The 22,984-nt window shown below is 40.0% G+C and overlaps 1 protein-coding gene across 1 annotated transcript in view; it reads left to right on the top strand.

Annotated features, from left to right (window-relative positions):
- ETFA (electron transfer flavoprotein subunit alpha) overlaps positions 1-21,300 on the top strand; it is a 76,551-nt gene extending 55,251 nt beyond the window's left edge. The window contains exons 10-12 of the mRNA XM_045795112.2: positions 6,810-6,875; positions 11,717-11,797; positions 20,722-21,300. Coding sequence (XP_045651068.1) covers positions 6,810-6,875; positions 11,717-11,797; positions 20,722-20,760 — 186 coding nt within the window. The 3' untranslated portion in view covers positions 20,761-21,300. The remainder of the gene's footprint in view (positions 1-6,809; positions 6,876-11,716; positions 11,798-20,721) is intronic.
- Positions 21,301-22,984: the final 1,684 nt, after the last annotated feature.

Below are 22,984 nucleotides of genomic sequence, written 5' to 3'. Positions count from 1 at the left end.
CTATCTAGAAAGGGAGACTGTTGGTAGAAAAGAAATTTTAAACCTGAATTTTAAAGAGATAAAGCAATACTGGCTTGGCTTTTCTGCTCTGAAAGCTTCAGATTTAACTACTCCACTCATATTCATATTTCATATAAACAAAAAAGTGAATGTTTAAATCTTTCTACTTCATTTAAAGTAAAGCAGATCTGAAGTTGCTGCAGGCAGAATACTGTCCAATTCCAGAAAAAAGTGAATGTATGAGTTTACATTATAAACTCATGTAATTTCAACTTCATATGGATATATATGGATATATATGGACTTTGTTTTGTTTTTAGAGAGAGCATACAAGTCGGGGGGAAGGGCAGAGGGAGAGAGAGAATGTTAAGCATGGAGCCAACATGGGCCTTGATCTCAAGACCCAGAGATCATGATCTGAGCCGAAACCAAGAGTCACCCAGGCGCCCCATATATATATATTTTATATAACTAATATGATATGTCTTGGTACCTGAGTCTGGGGTATGTATCTCTCTATAAGATTGTGTTAGAATCTTGTAAAAGAAATTTACCCCAACTTTCTAAGCCAGCCAGCACTGTCTAGAAAGTTGGGCAGAATTTCCAACTTTGTGGCTAGTACTATATGCAATAAAGAAACTAATTATCAATAAAAAAATTTTCCCAATAGATTATCCTAAAGAATTATATCAAATTAGTAACCACTTCCTTGAGGTGGTGGTTGCCACTTTAAAGTGGAATATAGATAATAGTTGGCTGGCTTGTGCTTCCACTTTAAAGATTTAGTGATCATTTAGTAATAATAATAATACCATAAATAATAACATCTAACCTGTTTTGAATACTTCACATGCATTGAGTTATTTAATGATCACAACAGTCCTATTAGCTAGAGTTGTTTATCTCCAATTTACACATGAGATTGAGATTTTGAGAGGTTAAATAACTTGCCTGAGAACACAGAGGGTATGTGGAATAGTCAAGATCTGAACCCATCTCTCTCTGATCTTATTTATTTAGTTACACTAGTGATCGAATAAATGTAGTGGTTTTATTTTCAACTTTTTTTAAAAGATTTTATTTAAGTGAGAGAGAGAGCGAGTGAGCATGAGCAAGGGGAGAGGAGGGGCAGAGGGAGAGGGACAAGCAGACTCCCCACTGAGCAGGGAGCACAATGCAGGGCTGGACGTGGGGCTCAATCCCCCTGGGATCACGACCTGAGCCGTAGTCAGATGCTTAACTGACAGAGCCACCCAGGCGCCCCTCATTGTCAGCTTTCTTGAATTGAGATCTTAGCTCACTAATTTTCTATACACCTGTTTCCTAATATAAAAATTTTAAAGGTATAATTTTTTTTATTACTTTAGCTGCATCCTACAATTCTGATAAGCTTTGCCGTTTTTGATGTTTCATTCCAAGTATTTTTAAATTTCTATTTAAAAAAAATTTTTTTTTAAATTCAAAATATTTAGATACTATTTTTGGAAAAGTGTGTTTTTAAGGATAGATTTTTCAGGGCCTTCTGGAGTTTTAAGAAAAATTATAACTTATAAGAGGGTAACATTTGATAGTTTCTTTTCAGAGTATGAATTTACTGTATTAAGCCAGTGGTTTTCATCTGCCTTTGGCTTTCCTGTAATGGTCCACACTACCTAAAATTTGATGGACTTTTGTCATCTACTTGTGACTCTGTTGCCTGCCCTCTTGTTTAATCCTACTGCTTCTCGTGCTGGTCTTTAGCTTTGTTACAATGCTGACTTTCCTTTTCGGTTCTCTCTCAGAGTTTAAAACAACCTATAAATGATCTTGTTCTGAGCCAATACGAGCAAAGCAGACGGACACGTGAGACTAATATCATTTTATCTTTAGATCTGTCAGACCATGTGCCATAGTATTCTTGTAGAGTTTACAAGAAAGCTGTTCTTCAGCTTATTCTAAAATTATCTTGGATCTGTACTGCCTAGTATGGTAACCACTAAGCTACATGTGGCTTTTGGGCACTTGAGATGTAATTAGTCTGAATTGAGATTGCATTATTAAAATTAGTTTTACTTTTTTTTTTTAATTTAATGTGGCTATTAAGCTTCATTAAACTTAGTTAAGCTTCTGGGTGGCTCAGTCAGTTAAGCTTCTGCCTTTGGCTCTGGTCATGATCCCAGGGTCCTGGGATCGAGCCCCATGTTGGGCTCTCTGCTTAGTGGGGAGTCTGCTTCTGCCTCTGCCACTCTGCTCCCATCGTGCTCTTTCTCTGGCGTGCTCTCTCCCTCAAATAGATAAAATCTTTTTAAAAATTTTAAAAATTAAATATGTGGCTCACGTTATAAATCTTTTTGGATTTAACAACAGCATTAGACAAAAATCATAATGTGCAAGTTAGAGATGGCTTTATCCTTAGCTTCTGCACTAAAATCCTCTGGAGAGTGGGACTCAGATAACACCTCTTAGAATTCCAGGTTTCCTGCACAAGGTTTGGGTTAAACAGGAGTGATGTTGATTCTTTCTGAAGAAAGTAACCAAAACTGAAATCACCTATCAGAGAATACTCTGACCATGTTGATTCCACAGCTTGGTTAAATTTCTGTAAAAGTATTTTAAGATTTCATTCCAGTCATCTTTCTGTTTATCAGACATACAGGTTTATCATTTAGTTAGGACCAGTAAAACCTGCTTTTAAAAGCTTGTTTTGAAAAAATTAAATAAAAGCTTGTTTTGTCTGAAGGACTGAGGGAGCCAGAGCAGATGGGATAAGCTGCAAAAGTGGGCTCGTGCTTGGCAGAGAGTAGAAATGACTACAGAGGAATGTCATCCCCTGATCTGCTTCCTGCTTCCAGAGACCTTTCCACTTCTTAGTGGCAGGTATGGAAAGCATTTGCACAGGAGACCAGAGCTCTGTCATAGTTTGATTTTTCCCCCCTAGATTGGATCATAGACTTTTATTATTTTACCTTAACCTGTGTTGTTAGACTTTGAGCTTCTTGAGGGCATGTGACAAAGAATCGCAATTGTCCTTACATATAGTACCTGTAAGATGTAACAGCAGTATCATCAACAGTAAAATCAAAGTTAACTAGTGTCTCTCAACTTTTTCCTGTTACGGCATACTTAGAAAATTACAGTGTTTGTACCACAGAGATTCTGGCTGCCCTGTACTTCTAGTCCATACAACTTTTTTTGTGTGAATTAGGAGAAAAAGTACCTCTTTCTCAAGTTACTTTACTGCCATCTGTTGGGGAATTATTGTAATAAAATGAGTTCTGTAATGACTATGATGTAAGTCACGGCTCCCTCCAGAATTGTTCAGTGTAGTAGCTCAGCTGTATGTGGTAGCCTTGAGAGCGAGCACCTCAGGAGCCTCGTTGGCCAGCCAGTGGGCTGAGAGAATCAGTATTTGAGCAAACTTCAAGGCACATCAGTATCTTGTGAAACTGGACACTGCGCTAAGGACTGGAGCCTCACAGTACCCTCTGAAGTAGGGATTCTTCTAATCCCAGTTTTTCAGAGGAGCAGGCTGAGGCATAGAGAGGTGGAATAGCTGGCCCACAGTCCTGTGTCTGTCAGGTCGCTGAGCTAGAATTTAAACATAGGCAATGAGGTGCTAGAACCTAGGTTCTTAACCACAGTAACATATTCCTCTTGCAAACAGGATGCTCCAGTTTCCAAGCCCTGTTCCTATTTCATCCCAGCCCACTGTAAGGTGTTCTAGAGCCCTGCCCGAGTTCCTTGGATGGGTCTACAGTTGTAGTCTTTCTAGGTTGTGACAAAGGAAGAGGAATTTGTGCTTTCTTCTGGTGCTGTTTCTGTTGAAGTAAGTGCTGTCCCTTCTTTATATTTCAGAATAACCTCTGGTCCTCTTAGTGCCCTGGTGGCTTTACTTCTTCCCACCAGTCCCCATTCTTCATTTGCAGAATGACCAACCAAAACTGTTGCCAACTCATGTAGGTTGATCTAATCTCACTTCAAGATCCTTGTTAGGGCTCCCAGGATTTTATCTCCAGGACTACCCCTCCTTACTTCTCTGTCTGCTCCTTTCTTTAATCCTACCTCTTTTTGAACCCTTAATTGCTGCCCCTTCCAAAATCACATCTAATTTTCTATCCAAATTATCTTACTTTCTGATTTTAGAAGGTAAGTGCCTCGGGGCAGGGATTGCCTTGTTATGTTGTGAAGCAGTGTCTAAAGTGCTCCATAAATTAGCATCTGTAGAGAGTTTTATACATACTAATTATTATTATTAAAATACAGAAATGCTTTCTGAGCCATAAGGAAGCATCCTAAGATAATAGTCTAAATTGCCTGTACATGTTTTTTTAAAAAAAAGAAAAAAGTCTCTCTTCCTGCCTGAGAGAGCTCTCCGATCTCAGAACAGATCTCAGAACAGCTGCCCAAATCCCAGGACTCTCTGGTTATTGTTTCAATGCTTTTATAGTTATTCAGAGAACCATGTTCGTAGACAGTAAAATGAGGTCCTGTTGGTCATGTGAAGCCATTTGGATCACTCACCCTGGTCAGAAAGGCAGGAATGGCCCTTTGGTTTGCTTTGGTCAATGGTACTCATTTCTCAGGGGGTTTAAAGTAAATTTCATTTATATTTATGTAGATGTTTACTGCCAGAATGATCAACATTTTTTATTAGCATTTTATGATGCAAATGGAGCTTTTAAGACTTGTTGAATTTTAATGTAGACACGTATGTTAGAAAGACTCATTTACAGAACTATTGATCTTTTCCAATGCTTGCTTTGAGAACGTACTTGGAAGAGTGGTTAGTGAGACAGTTTTCTATCTGGATGTTTGTCTTTCTTGTTGGCCTGGTTTTCCTGAATGTGAGACTTAATAAGTATATATATATATTTTTTATTAACAATTTAGTAATTGTCCTTTTTTGAAAGAAATGCTAGTCAGGATAACTGAAATGATAAAATTATCAGTTGAAGTTATCTATAAATCTTAAATAAAAAATAGTGGTGCTTTTTCAAAGAAAAGACGCTTATTTATCACTCATGGTAGTGGCCATGCCTGGAGAGAGAGAATGAGAGCGGGAGAGCACAAGAGGGGGGAGGGTCGGGGGAGAAGCAGGCTCCCCACTGAGCAAGGAGCCCGATGTAGGGCTCCATCCCAGGACCCTGGGATCATGAACTAAGCCGAAGGCAGATGCTTAACCAACTGAGCCACCCAGGTGCCTCCACTTTATGCCTTTAAAGATAAGGCCTGGGTATATATCATCCCCTGGCCTGATCCTGTTGGAAAGAGTCGTAAGTTTTAAGCTGCATAAGAGCTGAGGGATCATCTATTCTAGTGGTTCTTAGCTCTGGGGAGTATCCTGGGGAGCTTTTTTAAGAAGCTCCAATTTTCAATGAATCATGGAACACTACATCAAAAACTAAGGATGTACTGTATGGTGACTAACATAATAAAAAATTATTTAAAAAACTCCAATTTGGGGGCTATACCCCCTGTTTACAATTGAAAAACTGAGAGGGGGAAATTGACTTGTATACAGACACACACACTGAGCAGTTACGAAAAAATCATAGCATTATTTACTGACATTATCCTCAAATCTTGGTTGAAATGCTCTCACATTTTGGAGCAAGCAGTTGTTAAATTAAATCATAAGCAGTGCAGAAAACAAGGTGGGACCGCCTGACACCGTCATTGCCTTTAAAGTATCTGCCCTGTAATAAAACTGAGTGCGACAAAGCCACCTTCAGTGCCTTCCACCTTATTCATATTGAGGAGAGACTGCTGTCAGTTGTGACAAAACCATAGCATCAGTTTGGTTACGTGGTAGATGAACCCCCTACTCAAAGCAGGGCTTGTTCAGTTTATGTGTGGGGGAAAAGCTTTTCAGTTAAAGCTTTAATTACATCTGGTAGACAGAATGAAGCAGCTAAGCTCTTTTAAATTAAGCACTTACTAGTTTTGCAAACATGGACACTTGAAATCTTTTTAATAAGGGGGCAGAGAGCACCAGTCAGTAGTCATTCTCTTTGTTATTACTGGGGACAGAGAGTCAGAAAGGGGTGCAAATATTATCATCAACATTTGCTTAGAAACTACAGCCTGGGGGTCCTTTTGTAAACTTTGAAATACAGAGGTTTAGCCAATTCCTTCAAAAGGTTTGTATTTCTTAGGGAGATTGTGTGTGCATGTGCACATGTATGTGTGTCTGTGTTTAGAACCTCTTAAGGCTGATTTGTACTTTTGTTTTTTCTAAATATGAAGTTTAATAAATATATCTTAATTATCATTTTAACAAATATCCTTTTATGAGAAGGCAAACTAGTCAAAATATATTTTAATATGTGAGTATGTGTTTATATGTACATTGTGTGTATATTGTGAATGGATATATATGGATATATATATTGATGTTGATATATATGTGATTGATACATGTATGTGTGTATGTGTGTGTATAGATACATATATACAGTGAATGGATATATACAGTGATGATTTAAAATGTGGTATCTAAATAAGCAGCCCAGACAAAAAGTGCCACCTCACAGGAAATTGTTGAGATTAAGTGAAACAGTTGATGTAAAATGCTTAGCACATACTTACTGCTCATTGATTTTCTTTATCCGTATATTTATTATATCACCACTAGTATAGGAATTCAGAGGGAAAAGATGACTATCGATTAGATCGGGGAAGGAGGAAAGCATAATTTAAGTAAAACATATCACATCTATTTTATTTAAAATATTTTTAGCCTAAGACTTGAATTGCTAGTAACAATACTGTGGAAGATATAATATAATATATATAAGTACATATTAATGACTTGGTCTCTTTTGTTTCAGGAGCTTTATATTGCTGTAGGAATATCTGGAGCCATCCAACATTTAGCTGGGATGAAAGACAGCAAGGTAACTACACAATAATAATCCTAAAAGAAAAATTTTCATATTTTAAAATTTTGGTTTTACTGTTTCCATATAGTTACAATGTGTGTGCATTCAACCATTCAGATTAACACTCTGTCTAGGAAAGAAAGAGATACGAGGTGCTGTTCACTGCTTGAAGCTGTACCATTGGTAGGAGAGGCAGTGCTATGTTATGGAAAGAAGTATGAGCCTGAGTCCCAACTCTGCCCCTAATTTACCACGTGATGTGTTTTGTCTGCACCTCAGTTCTTTGCCTAATATAGGTGTTTGTTGATGATGTCTGAGGTTCCTTTCAGCTCTGACCATCTATGGGTTGAAAATTTAGGGTGAAGAGAGCTTGATGAGGTTCTGACCATCTAGTTTATGGGGTTTCTGATCGCTGATTCTTTGTCTTCTTCACCCTGGTCCCCTAAAAGTCCCACCCTCACATGGCAGCAAAGCTCCTCTTCTCAGGTTTGTTACTAAGGTGTGACAGATACATTTAGGGTTGGAGCATCTTAATATCTCAGTAATTGTTAGCAATATAGTGTATAGAGGAAACCCTGGATGCTAACTTGCTACTTTGGACTATGTCAGGAAGCCCTGTGTAAGGATTCTCTGAGCATATATTTCAGAATATGACACATTAATTCATGCATACCAATGCACAGTTTGAATTATGAACTTAGTCTTTCATGAAGACAAAGATGCTTCTGACACTCTAGCTTTTATCTATTCAGATGGAAGTTTGATATAAAAGGTAATAAAACTTTTAACAGGTTTAACTTCTAACTTGAAAAAATGCATTCACTACCTCCTTGTAACCTCTAAATGAATTGGCCCAAAACCAGTCAGATTTCACAGTTGGATGGCAGGTTTCTTTACTGAGCTATGAAAACAAGCAGTGCCAGTGGGGGAAATGGTACTGCTGCATTAAAGAAAAAAAAAAAAAAAAAAAAACACTCCAACACCAGCAGCCTTAAAAAATATTTTTAGCTGAGCGAGTTCAGACATATCTAGAATTCTGCTTCTCTAAAATAAAAGATTCTGTCTGCCAAGATCCTGGTAAAAATGGTCATGCCGTGGCAACAGGACTGGATTGAGGGAGAGATGTACTAACTAGTATATGTTAAAGCAAAAAAGGGACAGTTGAAGTAAGGAGACCAGTGTTGGGGAACCATCTACAGGAATAAATTTGAGCCAAGATGTCTGTTTATGCAGTCAACAAATATTTATTAAGCACTTACTTTGTACTAGATGCTGGAGATGCTTAAATAAAAAAAACCTCCTCTTGTCATCACCGCCTTGTGTGGGAGACGTGGCAATCTCTGGTTGTAATTTTGGTTAAGGTCTAAAATGGGATATTAGAGTAATTGGCTTAAATCTGATAATCACACACTGCATACAAGTTATAGTTTTAATTAACATCATCATATAGTTTAAAGAATATGAGATTTGGTTTTTATATCAAATCAATGTAATGAGTACTTTTTGAACTATATACATTTTAATATCATTGAATACAATCTGTGCTTTAAAAGCTGTGTAGGGAAGAGGAGCATGAATTTATAAGGACATAATTAAGAGAGCTCTAGGATGCAAGCAAGATTTTATGATACTCATTTACATTGACAATTCAGGAATACTCTTTTAGTAAATTGAAAAACTATAACCATCCCAAATCTTTCTTCTTAAATACTTCAGTGGTTCCTTGTCCACAGTTGTGTGCTCTTGCTTTAAAAATAACTTTTATATAGTGGGAATGAAAAAGCTTTCAAATGATTAAACTGTCAGATGTTTGACTAGGTGGCCTCCAGGAAAATCATAAACCATCATTAATTAAATAAATCTCTGCTAGTTCCTGTGAAGCAGGCTTACATATTCCCAGAAGAGAAACACCTCGATGCAAATCAAATGCCTGTGATTTGAAATGTTTGTGCTTGTGACTTTGGATTTGAGGCTTATACTGAAACCATCATTTCTTGTCTCTGACCACACATCTTTTCATACATATGACATGTTTGACTGGAATAGTAGTTACCTGGACTACGCTGTCTTCAATCTCAGATATTCTGGAATATTTTCAACTTTTTGGGACACCCTAGGGGAGTTACACATATGTCATGTAGCCTGTATGTTAGGTCAAACTATATCAAAATTCTCTTAAAATATGTTTGAGCTGTTTTCATGTGATAGAGTTACAAGCAGGTAGAAACTTAATTTTACTTCTAGAGATACAAATAATCATAATCTATTAAAATAACACCACATTAGAGTCAAATATTAGAGTTACAACTTCAATTTTACCTTAATTACAATGGTGTTAGAAGCGTCTATGGGGGGGGTGCCTGGGTGGCAGTTAGTTAAGCATCCAGCTGTTGGTTTCGGCTCAGCATGATCTCGGGGTTGTGGGATTGAGCCCCACCTCGGGCTCTGTGTTCAGCATAGAGTCTGCTTGAGACTGCCTCTCCCACGGTCCCTTCTATATGTGTGCGCACGCTCTCTCAAATTAATAAATAAAATCTTTAAAAAGAATGCATCTGTGGAGAATACCAAACTATTTGTACTATATAAATCTGTTATTAATAATAGAATAGTTGGTAAATGTACCAACTAATGTACCTTTTTTAGGACTATTTCTCCCTAATCTGTTATTATAACCATTCACGTTAAAAAATTTTATAGGAGATAACAGGATCTTTTGGTAGTTTGTGTAGGAGAAATAGTGATTTACTTGTAGAAAAAGGCTGTCCTTTTCTCATTAAATGGTCTTGACACTCTTGTCAAAAATCATTTGACCGTATATGTGAGGGTTTATTTCTGAGTTCTCTGTTCTAGCCCCTTGGTCTGTATATCTGTCTTTATGCCGGTGCCATACTGTTTTAATTTCTGTGTAGCTTTCTAGTAAGTTTGGAAATCAGGAAGTGTGGGTCTTTCAGCTTTGTTCCTTTTCTGGATTGTTTTATCTATTTAGGATCCCTTGAGATTCCATATGAATTTTAGGATAGGTTTTTTAATTTTTGCAAAAAATGTCATTGGAAGGACAGTTTCAGTGGATATAAGATTTTTGGTCAGCAGTTTTTTTCTTTTAGCATTTTGAATGTATCAGCTCACTGCCTTCTGGCCTCCAAAATTTCTGATGAGAAATCCGTCAGTATTCTTACTAAGGATCCCCTGTATGTAATGAGTCACGTGTCCTTTTTTTTTTTTTTCCGATTCTCTTTATCTTCGGCTTTTGAAAGTTTGATTATAATATGTCCCGGTGTAGGTCTCTGAATTCATCTTTCTTGGAGTTTGTTGAGCATCTTGGATGTTTATATTCATGTTTTTCATCAGATTTAGAAAGTTTCCCGCCACTTTAACTTCAGTTATTCTTTCTGCCCTTTTCTTTCTTCTGGGACTCCCACAATACATATTGTGGTTTGTTTGATGTTGGCTCACAGGACCCTTAAGTTCTGATTACTTTTCTTTAATCTTTTTCTTTCTAGTCTAAGGACTTGATAATTTTCATTGTCCTACTTTCACGTTTGCTCATTCTGTCTTCTGATTGCTCAAGTTAGCCTTTGACTCTCTCCAGTGAATTTTTCACTTCAGTTGTTATACTTTACATCTCCAGAATTTTCTTTTTGGTTTCTCTTTAGGTTTTATATCTCTTTTTGATATTTCCATCTTGTTCATACATTGTTTTCTTGACTTTCTCCACATCTTTATAATTCTTTGAGCATCTTTAAAGTGGTCGTTTTAAAGTCTTTCTCTAATAGAGATGCCATCATATCTTTTTCAGAAGCAGTTTCTGTTGATTTTTTTTTCCTTGAATGGTCCCATACTTTCCTGTTTCTTAGTATGCCTAGTGATTTTTTTTTTTTAATGAAAACTGGGTATTTGAATCTAATAATGTATTCCCGGAAATCAGATTCTCCTCCTTCCCCAGGGCTTGCTGTTTTGTTGTTGTTATCATTTATTATTCTTGTTTTTTGATTGTTGTAGACTGTCTCTTTGCCAAAGATTAACCTGAGGTATAAACTTAAGGTCTTTTTATGTCTTTTCTGAGCCTGTAATGGGAGGTTAGTTTGCAGTTTTCCCTGTATATGCCGTTGCTTTTGAGTGTCCTAGTCTTGAATGTCTGGCTCCCAAAAGGAGAAAAGAACAGTGAAGGCAGGCAGAAGTGCTTGGACATTTTAAATGCCCTGGAGTAACTTCAGCCAGAGGAGGGGAGGGGCTTGTGACAGTGGGGGAGGTGCAAGGGCAGTAGTCTTCACAGTCAGTGATCAAAGCACAGGTCCCCAGTCCTTGGAGGACAGGGTTCTTTTTGTCCACTGTCTCCTGCAGGAACATGTGCACAGCTGCTTGCCATTGAGGGTGGGGAATGAGTACCTGTTACTGCACTAAGAGTTGCGAGCCTTCCCCTGGAAGTTGCAAGCCTTCAATAGACTCCAGATTTCCAAAATGGGTACATTAGACAGATTCTGCCAGTGCAGTTGTTAACAGTATAGGTAGGAAGACAGATTCCGCCTGATGCTTCCTACTTTGCCATCTTCCCAGAATCCTCTCCTTTGATTTGTTACTTCCTAAAACATTGTTTTTCATATGTAAGAAAAGGACTTAGAAAAATAATGGTTTAAAACCTTTTTAAATACTGTGATGGGCTAGTGGTGGTGTGGGAGATAATTTTGTTATGTGCAAACCCAGAAATTTCTAAATCTACAATATTGACACAAATGAATTAAATCTTATTCAGTAGACATTTTTAACCATATAAATTTGTTGTTGGGAATGTTAAAATAGAACCATGAATCTGTGGTATGTTTTCTGGATAGAGGCCAAACTCTGTTTTTATTTCACAGACAATTGTGGCTATTAACAAAGACCCAGAAGCTCCAATTTTTCAAGTGGCAGATTATGGAATAGTCGCTGATTTATTTAAGGTAAGCTGGCCTTGGGAGAGATGGCTATTACCTCACTTGTCATCCAAGAACCTCTTAGAGTTGGTCAGAGAGGAAGCCATTATAGCAAAACATTGTGTGTTTGTGTACTTGTGTGTCTGTCTGTGTTTGTATTATATTAATATATGTACACAGTTTTGAACTGTGAAGTTGTCCTAATAAATACATGAAGTTTATATAGAGTATTATAACTTTACCTTTAAGGAGTCCATATTGTTTTTAAAATATCCACATGGGGGCGCCTGGGTGGCACAGCGGTTGAGCGTCTGCCTTCGGCTCAGGGCGTGATCCTGGCGTTATGGGATCGAGCCCCACATCAGGCTCCTCCGCTATGAGCCTGCTTCTTCCTCTCCCACTCCCCCTGCTTGTGTTCCTTCTCTCGCTGGCTGTCTCTATCTCTGTCGAATAAGTAAATAAAATCTTAAAAAAAAAAATAAAATAAAATAAAATAAAATAAAATAAAATAAAATAAAATATCCACATGGCTTTTGGCATTTCATGTACTAAGTTAGTACACAATATGAAGTGACTCAAGTAATTATGACCTAGAATCGTATTTGGTAGGTACCTTAAAGAAATTCACATCAAATACCATTGTTCAGAGATTTGCTGAAAGTACTACAGCTTTTCTTTTCTTTTAAAAGTTTTATTTGTTTAAGTAATCTCTACATCCACCATGGCGCTCAAACTCATGACCCAAAGATCTAGAGTCGGATGCTTTTCCCACTGAGCCAGCTGGGCGCCCCCATGCTACAACTTTCCAAGGGAAGACTAGGCACTCAAGTCCAGCTTATCTGACTCAACAAGTATGCTCTGTTTGCTGTATGTGAGAGTTAAAGGCCTTCCTAATGTGATATATGTAGGGGAGAACACTTATTTCCCATTCTCATATTCTCCACTTTTTTGAGTGCTCTTTCTACCCCGCCACCACCCCTGTATTTGCCCTCCCCATGAGCAAAATTACTTTAATGATACTGATGTGCACTTATACTGATGTGCACCATTTGGCCACATTTAAAGGTCATAGCTCATGCCTGGCCTGGTTTCTTTCTGTCCCTCAGGGCTTGCCTACAGACTTCCAGGTAGCCTTGTGCAGAAATCACTCATGCTGGCATTGAGGCTCTGAAAGTAGCATCCAACCCTGGGAGAAGTAAGTGGGTTTGCTAGAGTGAGGAACCCCTCGCACAGAATTAGAGCAAGCTATTGTGGGCCTTAATAGAGAGGCGACAGCCTGAGAAGAGAGCCATGGTGGTCCCCTTGACAAGAGAATTGGCCCATTACCGTGGCTTCACCAGCACTATATATGAGTCAGATGAACTGAGTGTACTTTGAGAGCACATCTGTACTTTGAAGTATATATATGTGCATACTCAGTGATGATGGACCCTTCAACTGCTCATGCAGAGGCTAGAATGAGGCTGTTGCCCTGCGTCAGCCTTCCCCACGCCCAGCCCCTCGAAGAGCCTCTATCTTGCCTTGGGAAGAATACAGCCCCTCTTCAGTGATCCTGGGGTCCTGTAATTGAAATTTAGGATTTGGGTAGTTCTGCTGCTCCTGTTTCCTGGCCCAGCTGTGTAAGAACAAACAATATTTAGTGACAGTTTGACTACTACAATATACCAGTGGGAGGAAAAGTGAGTATGAAAGAGAAATTTTTTGGATCTCTGTGCAAGGATAACTTTGTTCGGGTAGCAAGCATTTAGCTACAGCGAGAAGCTTAAAGGAGTAAAGATTTTTCAATTAAAAAAATGAAACACCTCTGAACCCTCACCATGTATCAGGTTGACATGTTTGCAAACAGACATCTACTGTAGTTGCCTTGTATTTTTCTCCACGAGAATATTTAAATAAGTTTACAAATAATTTTAAGATATGTTTTTCTGTTTTCTTGTTTACTATGTATTACAACCTACAGAGTGGGCTTACTTGATAAATAGATGAAGTGTTAAGATAATTGGAAATTTGTGATGTTTATACAGTGGATGCCTGCCTTGGGGCAGGAGTATCTTTGTAGCATTTACTGGTGGAAGGGTGTCGTACACTCTATGCCTCTTGCATTAAGGGCAGCTTCCAGGTTTGACATGAGAGAGAGAATGCGAGTGAGGGAGGGTGTGTGCACATGTGTGTGCCGAAAGAGGTATTTTGTTGAGAGTCCTAAGCCGATGGAAGTGAAAAGAGACCTCAGGATTCAGTGAGCTGATTTCTAAGCAGAGATTCTCAGGCTATTTTTGGTGTTTGAAGAAGCCCACGTTTGATAATGTGTTTGGACTAAGACCTAACATTTATGTGCTTATAGCTACAGTTACATTAACGCAGTGGTTATCGCATGCTGCTCAGAAGTTCTGAAGCACAGTTATATATACCTTTGATTAATATAAAGGGAGAAAAGTTAATCCTTTAAAAAGCAGTCTGGGGGGAAAACTGATTAGATTATGAAAATATTAAAAATCTGCTTGAGGGGTGCCTGGCTGGCTTGGTTCATAGAGCATGCGACTCGATCTCGGAGTTGTAAATTCAAGCCCCACGCTGGGTGTTGAGATTACTTAAAAATAAAATTTAAAAGGAAATTACTACTTGAGTTGTAGCCTCCCAGTTGCTATTACATGTGTAACACAAGCGAGTTATGTTCTTTTTAAGTTGTCTGTGTCCCAGAGAGATGGGATTTGAGGAAATTACTCAGCAAGTTTTTGGCACAATTAAGCCAGGCTCCTGATTCTGTTCTTCCACTCATCACCCTGCCTTTCTAACTCATCAGGGACTCTGGCCAGGTGGTTCACCACTACTCCTCTACCCTTGATAAATTGCAGTAAAGAGGACCTCACCTTTGGCAGGCCTCTAGGAACCTAGACTGTATCTATCACATTGTTTTTTCAGTTGAAATCAGAATGAGTATAACACAGATGAGTACCCTAGTGATTCTGACCGGAGAATGGGCCAGGCGGGGTAGTGCTGCGCAGGGCCGTGCTTTGTCTTTTAAAAATCAAATATTTAAAGGTATAACAACAAGTGAAAATATGGTTATGCAAATCATGAATGAGAATTAGTTAGCATTATCTATTTCAGACTAAGATTTTAAAGAAAATATCTTAAGTCAGGGGCACCTGGCTGGCTCTTGATCTTGGGTTTTAAGAATGAGCCCCACATGCTGGAGGTAGCGATTACTTAAAAAAATAAATTATAAATTATAATAAAATCTTTATTTTTATTTTTTTAGAGAGAGAGGAGGGGTGCAGAGGGAGAGGGAGAATGTTAAGCAGGCCCCACGCCCAGCACAGAGCCCAATACAGGGCTTGATTTCACAACCTTGAGATCATGACCTGAGCCGAAATCAAGAGTTGGACACTTAACAGACTGAGCCACCCAGGCATCCCAAAATAAAATCTTTAAAAAAATGAAAAGAAAAGAAAAAGAATATCATAAGTCACATAATCGTTGTATAAAAAGGACTCTTTTAGACTAAATTTCTGTGTAAAAACTTTAAGTTTCAAACTATCACATAACAGACTAATAGTGCTCTGAATGATATGTCCACCAAACTTTTTTGTGTCTGGAGTAAAAATGTGTATGCATTTTATTTTTTAATTGTTATTGTTTTACTTCATTCTTCAACAATCATGAGTTAGAGACAAGTTGGTTTTTTTCTTCATATAAGAAAAATAATACAGTACAGTAGTTAAGAGCTTTAATTCAAATTCTGTCTTGGCCACATATTAGTTAAATTATCTTGGCCAAGTTATTTAATTTTTCTGAATGTAAGTTTCCTCAAAAGCAATGTAAATACCTACCTTACAAGGTTGTATTGAAGGCTCAGTGAGGTTATACTGTACCTAGTACAGACAGTCGGTGTTAAATATTAGGCTACGTGTTTGTATGTCCTTTCATACAGGTACATAGTAGGTGTTCAATAAATGGTAAATATTATAATCGGAGTGAGAGTGACAGAGTATAGGACACTGCCTGACTGGTGGTGGTTGTTTTTTTAAATAGCTTTCTTGAGATTTAATTCACAAATTATAGAGGTCACCCTTTTAAAATGTATAGTTCAGTGATTTTCAGTATATTCAGAGTTATGCAACCATCAGCTATCTAATTCCAGAACATCTTCATCACACTGAGAAGAAACTGCATACCTGTTCTCAGTCACTTCCTGTTCCCCATTCTCCCCAGACCCTGGCAGCAACTACTCTGTTTTGTGTTTCTATGGGTTTGCCAGTCCTGGACATTTCATATAAACAGAATCATGTAATACATGGTCTTTTGTGGCTGACCTCTTAGCATGATGTTTTCAGGGTTCTTCTGGGTTGACTTCTGTGTCAGCACTTCTTTCCTTTTATCGCTGAGTAATCTCCACTGTGCGGATATGCCTCATTTTGTTTATCCATTACTCATTGGATGGACATCCGAGTAGTTTCTACTTTTTTGCTATTATAAGTGTTGCTGCTGTGAGCATTTAAGTTTTCGTGCAGTTACATGTTTTCATCTTGTGTAGGTATATATCTAGGAGTGGAATTTCTGGGTCACTTGATTACTCTGTTTTTAACATTTTGAAGAACTGCCAGCCTGTTTTCCAAAGTGGCTGCCCGTTTTACATTCCCACCAATAATGTGTGAGGGTTTCTTTTCTTTTCCTTCCCTTCCCCCTTCCCTTCTTCCTTCCCATCCCCCATCCTCCTTCCCTTCTCCCTCCCCCCTCCCCCCTCCCTCCCTTCTTTATCTGTTTATTGTATTATTGGCTTTATTAAACAAGTCATGAATCAGGCAGCATCCCATTTAGCAAGTAGAGGGGAGCTCCTGTCTTTTCACTTTCTTGATGTCCTTTGATGCACAAAAGTTTACATTTTGTCGAAGTCCAGTTTATCTTTATTTTTTATTGCTTGCCCTTTAGTAGATGTCAAATATATGAAACTTTTGCTTAATCCAGTGCAGTGATTATAGGCCTACAAGTATCTGTTCAAGTCCTCACTTTCATTTCCTTTACGTATATGCCTACGGATTGCTGGGTAATATGGAAATTCTGTGTTTAGCTTTTTGAAGAACCTCCATCAAACTGCTTTCTCTAGTGGCTACACCATTTTACATTCCCACCAGCACTGTGCAAGCCTTCCAGTTTTTCCACATCTTTGCTCACACTTGGTACTTTTCATTTTTCAAATCAGAGCCATCCTGGTAGGTATGAAATGGTATCTCATTGTGGTTTTGACTTGCATTTCCTTAATGACTAATGATGTTGAGCATCTTTTCATGTGCTTATTGGCTATTTGTGTAGCTTCTGTGGAGAAATGTTTACCCAAATCCTTTGTCCTTTTTTTTTTTTTAAGATTTTATTTATTTATGTGACAGACAGCCAGCGAGAGAGGGAACACAAGCAGGGAAGTGGGAGAGGAAGAAGCAGGCTCCTAGCAGAGGAGCCCGATGTGGGGCTCGATCCCGGAACGCCGGGATCACGCCCTGAGCCGAAGGCAGACGCTTAACTGCGCCACCCAGGCGGCCCTGTCCATTTTGTAATTAAATGTCTGTCTTTGTTCTTCAGTTGTAGGAGTCTTTTATGTATTCTGGATGTTAACCCTTATCAGATATATAATTTCCAAATATTTTCTCCCATTTTGTAGGTAGGTGGTCCTTTCATCTTCTTTAAAGTTTTTAATTTTTCACAAAAGTTTTTAATTTTGATGAAGTCCAGTTCATCTGTTTTTTCTTCTGTGGCTCGTGTTTTTGGTGTTATATCTAAGAATCCATTGCCAAATCCAGGGTCATGAAGATTTAGCCTTAAGTTTTCTTCTAAGAATTTTATTGTTTTAGCTCCCATAGTTAAGTCATTGATCCATTTTGGATTAGTTTTGGTACATGGTGTGAACACGGTGAGGTCCCATCTTCACTTTTTGGCATGTTGTCACAGCACCGTCTCTGTTGAAGAGACTGTTTTATTCCCATTGATTGGACTTTGCATACCACCTGTTTTTAAAAACTTTTTCCACTTCTCCCCAACGTAGCTGTTCACTAGAGTCATTCTAATCCCTTTATGCTCTCTCTTTGGAACCTGCAGGGCTTATCTCTGTCTGCCTCCTCAGTTTTTGTCCAGAATCCTTTTCTCCTCCATGTTAATGTTCTGATTTTTCCGAGTCCACACTTAATCTCTTCCTCAGAACTCCTGGATTTTGAGCATTTAGTGCCGTTCTTCTCATCTTCTTAATTGCAGTGTAAGATGGGCACGTTTTTGATTGGGTGGCTCATAGGCCTCTGTCTTTTCTCCCCAGCTAGGGGGTGGTACTCCTTGTGGGCAAGAATTAAGCCTGTACTCTATTTTCCCATGGTGCTTACCCTGGGGAAATACTAATTAAACGACTGAAATATAGTTGTTTTGTGATTTCTATCAGTACATTGTCTTATTTTAAACATAAATTCACTTTCATTTGGTCTTACTGACTAGGGAGCTCTGGCTACACTATCTAAAATAAAAATAAGAGGGGGCGCCTGGGTGGCACAGCGGTTAAGCGTCTGCCTTCGGCTCAGGGCGTGATCCCGGCATTCTGGGATCGAGCCCCACATCGGGCTCCTCCGCTGGGAGCCTGCTTCTTCCTCTCCCACTCCCCCTGCTGTGTTCCCTCTCTCGCTGGCTGTCTCTGTCACATAAATAAATAAAATCTTTAAAATAAAATAAAATAAAATAAAATAAAAATAAGAGTCCGCATCTCTGAGTTTGCTCAGGCTGTCAGACATTCAGTGAACTTGAGTGGCGTTTTCTTTTTCCTAACTAATAAGGCATTGTGTAGTATGCTTGGGAAGTCTGAGGTTGATCTGATAAAAAAGGATATGGATGATGGACAGAGTGCCCTCAACCCTTTTTGGGGGAGTGTGGCAGGGAGACATTCTGGAAGGTTTTTAAAAATCGTATGTTCTTAATTAAGTTAATGTTTCATTTAAAAGAAGTTGGGCTCTAGCCTATTTTTCATGAAACACGTAGGCCCCGCAAGAGTTTTGTTTAACATGTCATCTGTGACTGACATCAGCTCATGGTCTCTCCACCGAGCAGAGCTGGGAGAAGTGGTGCCAGCACTTAGTGCTGCCCCTGAGCTAATGCCTACTGGCTCCATGGTAAACATGGGCCTTTTAATAGACTGGAGACAAAGTGACATTCGGAAGAAACAACATGTCGACAATTTCCTTAATAAATTTTGTACGAACACATTATTTCCACCTAATGGAAATGTAGCTCTCTTAAATAATTGAGAGGCTGTATTCATCAGTGGCGAGTTCAACTGGGATCTCTCTGAGCTAGGACAGTCGCCAGCCCCGTGGAAGGCTGGGTAATTGATATTTTGCACAGGTGGCTCAGCTAGTTTTCTGGTGGGCTCATGCGACACTCCCCTGCAGTCCCCGTGCCCAGTGCTCCTGTGTCGTCCAGGCTGCCACAAAGCAGCTTCACACTGAAAGCTCCAGTTGCAGCCACTGAACTGCCAAGACTAAGAGTTAGTAGTTCATCCTTTTTAACATGGGAGCCAACTCGGTCACTTTTGCCTTGCTGTGGTTTCTTACTCTGTCTGCTGACCAGACACCGCATTCGCGCAAGGCCTTTACTTGAATAAAGAATGTTGAAGTTGAAGGTTCAGCATGCAGCTCATTTTTAGGTGCCAAAAGATAGGAACACGTGCTGAGGAAGCAGCTGCAGTGTTTGTGGAATGAAAGATGAGTGAGCAAGTGAACAATGAGAAAACAAGCGCTAGAGGAGGTTGACAGGGTTGTGTCTGAACAAGAGACTTTGGTGTGGACTTTGAAGGAAAGGCAGGAGTGCAGTAAGGGAAGGAGGAATACCCAGAAAACACGAAGGTAAAAAATACACATTACTTTCCTCACAGAAGAAAAAGTGGACTCCTGTTTGCTGTGGTGCCCTTCTGAGGTTTGTGATTGTGTCAGAAAGGTCCCTAGGCAGGGCGTCTGGGTGGTGCAGTAGGTGAAGTGTCTGACTCTTGGTTTTGGCTGAGGTCGTGATCTCAGGGTTGTGAAGTCGGGCTCCATGGTCAGTGTGAAGTCTACTTAAGACTCTCTCTCCTGGGCGCCTGGGTGACTCAGTTGAGCGTCTGCCTGGGATTGAGCCCCACATCTGGCGGGGAGTCTGCTTCTCCCTCTGCCCCTCCCCACTGCTTGTGCACGGGCACTCTCTCTCTCTCTGTCTCGCTCAAATAAATAAAATCTTAAAAAAAAAAAAGTCTCCTTCTGCCCCTCCCCCATCTAAAATACATAAGTAAATCTTTATTTATTTAAAAAAAAAAAAAAGTTCCTAGGCAGTGTGTGTGCCCATGGTCCTAACAACCTTGTGTCCGGGTGGCCTTCCCTCCAAAGGTTGTAGTCTTGGAGCACCTGGGTGGCTCTGTAGGTTGAGTGTCTGACTCTTGATTTCGGCTCAGGTCGTGACCTCAGGGTCATGAGGTCAAGCCCCATGTGTGCTCAGTGAGGAGTTGGCTTGAGAGTCTCTCTCTCTTTACCTCTCCCCCTCCTCCCACTCGTGCTGTCCCCGCTCTCCCTCACTCTCTAAAATAAGTAAATCTTTAAAAAAAAAAAAAAAAGGCATGTAGTCGTCCCACATTCCCATAGACGGGAGGAGAGCGATGGGGAGCATCGCAGGGCGGAGGCACACCTTGAGCCTCGACAGCAATGCGTATGGCTTCTTTGGCTTCTGTTCTTTTTTTTTTTTTTTTGAAGATTTTATTTTTTTATTTAGAGTGAGAGCAAAAGAGAGAGCGTGAGCATGGGATCAAGCCTGACTCAGGGCCTGATCCCATGACCAAGAGTCAGATACTTAACCTACTGAGCCACCCAGGCGCTCCTACCTCTGTGTACTTCTTAAGGAGCTGTGACCATATCACACTGAAGGCTCAAATTACTTAATTCCTTTTTTTTTTTAATTTGCAGGTAGTTCCTGAAATGACTGAGCTGTTGAAGAAGAAATGAGTTACCATGTTTTAAGAAGGAAAATATGTCAAAATATTCAACTGAAATAGAAATTCATGGCTACTATAGTAATCATTGGAAAGTATGGAGAGCTACATATCATAATTTGAGAAAAAATTCTCACAGATGCCAGAATGCTTTTTTATGAGCCTCTTATTATATTTCTTTTGGTTATTTGTGGTTCCAAGCAATTATTTTTTAAAATTTTCTAATTCCATATTAAAATATATAATAAACCATTTCCACAGCTTTAAAACTACTAACAGAAGGGGCGCCTGGGTGGCTCAGTCATTAAGCGTCTGCCTTCGGCTCAGGGTGTGATCCCGGCGTTCTGGGATCGAGCCCCACATCGGGCTTCTCTGCTGGGAGCCTGCTTCTTCCTCTCCCACTCCCCCTGCTGTGTTCCCTCTCTCGCTGGCTGTCTCTCTCTGTCACATAAATAAATAAAATCTTAAAAAAAAAAAACTACTAACAGAAATATACCTAGCTTTGTAAAGAAAGAAAATTGACGAAGGGGAGTAAAAATTTATTTTGTCTTTTCCTGTCTTGTTCATGGAGGACTCTGTGTTTTAGGCAAGATTATAAACATGAATGTTCCCTCCAGACTAATCATCTTAATCTAGTTTTTGAGAGAAGAGACCTAGATTGGCAAATTCAGAGTTAAAAAAGCATGGCCACAAAGCATGACTATTATCTTAAATATACTCCAGTCATCAGAAAACCATAAGCACTAGGACAAAAGCAAACCCGACTTAAACCTGAACCTGCTGATTGAATTTAGTTGGCTGACATTAAATTTCATTTTCCATTTCATTTTAAAATTTTGTCAGCTTACAGGACTTTGTGTCTACAAAGGAGAAGTGAGTGGAGAAGGAAGGGCTGCTTGACACAATATGGCCTCTTATGCTAACAGATAGTTTGATATTATAAATGTTAAAATCCCGCTCAGAGAATGCTTTGGCTTTTCTCTGGCCCTCCTGATGCTTCCTTTGGGCTCTCTTGGAAGCAGCCAAGCATGTGAGATGGCCACATGTGTGGTTAGCTTTGGCACTCTCCCTCTGCTGCCCTAGGGTGCAACCGAGATGAAGAGTGTCACAGGGGCTAGAAGCCGGTGTGCGTGCCGGCCCAGGAACAGAGGCTGGGGCGGCTTTGGCCTGTCCTGCAGGAAGGTGTCCTGGAAAGGTCAGGGTCAGCAGGCGAATAGAGTGAAGACAGCTGCTACCTGCAGCAGATCTGCAGAAGTTACAGTAGTTAACGGGATTAGGAAAACCGTGGGGAGAGGTGGGAAGTGACTAGTGGTACAGCAGGGGATGGGAGCAGAAGTCGTCAGCCAGTCCCTCTCTGGCCAGCCTGGGGCTTGGCTACTTGAACTCTTTTTGATTTTGTCACACTTGCTGTGAAACACTTCTAGAAGTTAAATGTGTCTGGCATTTCAACCTTCTTGAACCTTATAGGATGAGAGGGGGCAGTAAATGAGCCACAGCATCCCAGAGCATCAGAGCGGAGCGTGACCGGCTGGTTCAGCCCCCTGCTGACATAGGGATACTGAGAGGTGGTGAAGAGAGCTGGGTGACGTCCAAGGCCATGTGGTTTGAACCATTCTTGTGAACGGAGTACCCGTATCTTGTTGCTGTGTTTGAGGCCCTTTGCAGGGGAGCTAACCTTTCTCAGGGGCTTCTCCATTTACCCCGTTGGACACTGTCACTTGGGGACAGGAGAGATGGAAAGGTGACAAGGCAGGGGTGCCCTGAGTCTACGCTATGCTGGCTTAGGGAGGACCAGTCCCAGGTAGGACCTTTAGATGGTTCCTAGCCTCGAAGTGGAACTGATTGGTCTTTCTCTCGGTTTCCTCCTGGCATGACTGCCATGTCCCACCTCCAGGCAGTTCACTCAGCTGTTCTGCTGGGTACAGCTCATCGTCATCGTAGCATTGAGTACGGAGCTTGAATGCCAGGCCCCACTGTAGCACTTGACACATACTGAACCCCTCAGTCCTCAGCACCCCGTGAGAGTGATGCTGTTATTACCCTGTGTTACAGGTGGGGAAGCTGAGGCTCTACCACTTATAGAACTGGCCCAAATTCAGATAACCTGTAACAAGAGCCCGGATTTGAAACCAGGAAGTCTGGCTTCAGAGCCAGGGTTTTAGCAGTATATGCTTCTGCCTCCCCTCGGCTCAAGGAACAGGGAGACTCGCCGCACAGTAACCTCGGGTAAAAGGCAC

Source organism: Ursus americanus, chromosome 28 (genome assembly GCF_024610735.1).
Source record: "Ursus americanus isolate L20-20 chromosome 28, mUrsAme1.1.p, whole genome shotgun sequence".
Classification (NCBI taxonomy): Eukaryota; Metazoa; Chordata; class Mammalia; order Carnivora; family Ursidae; genus Ursus; species Ursus americanus.
This window is presented reverse-complemented; position numbering and strand designations above follow the sequence as displayed.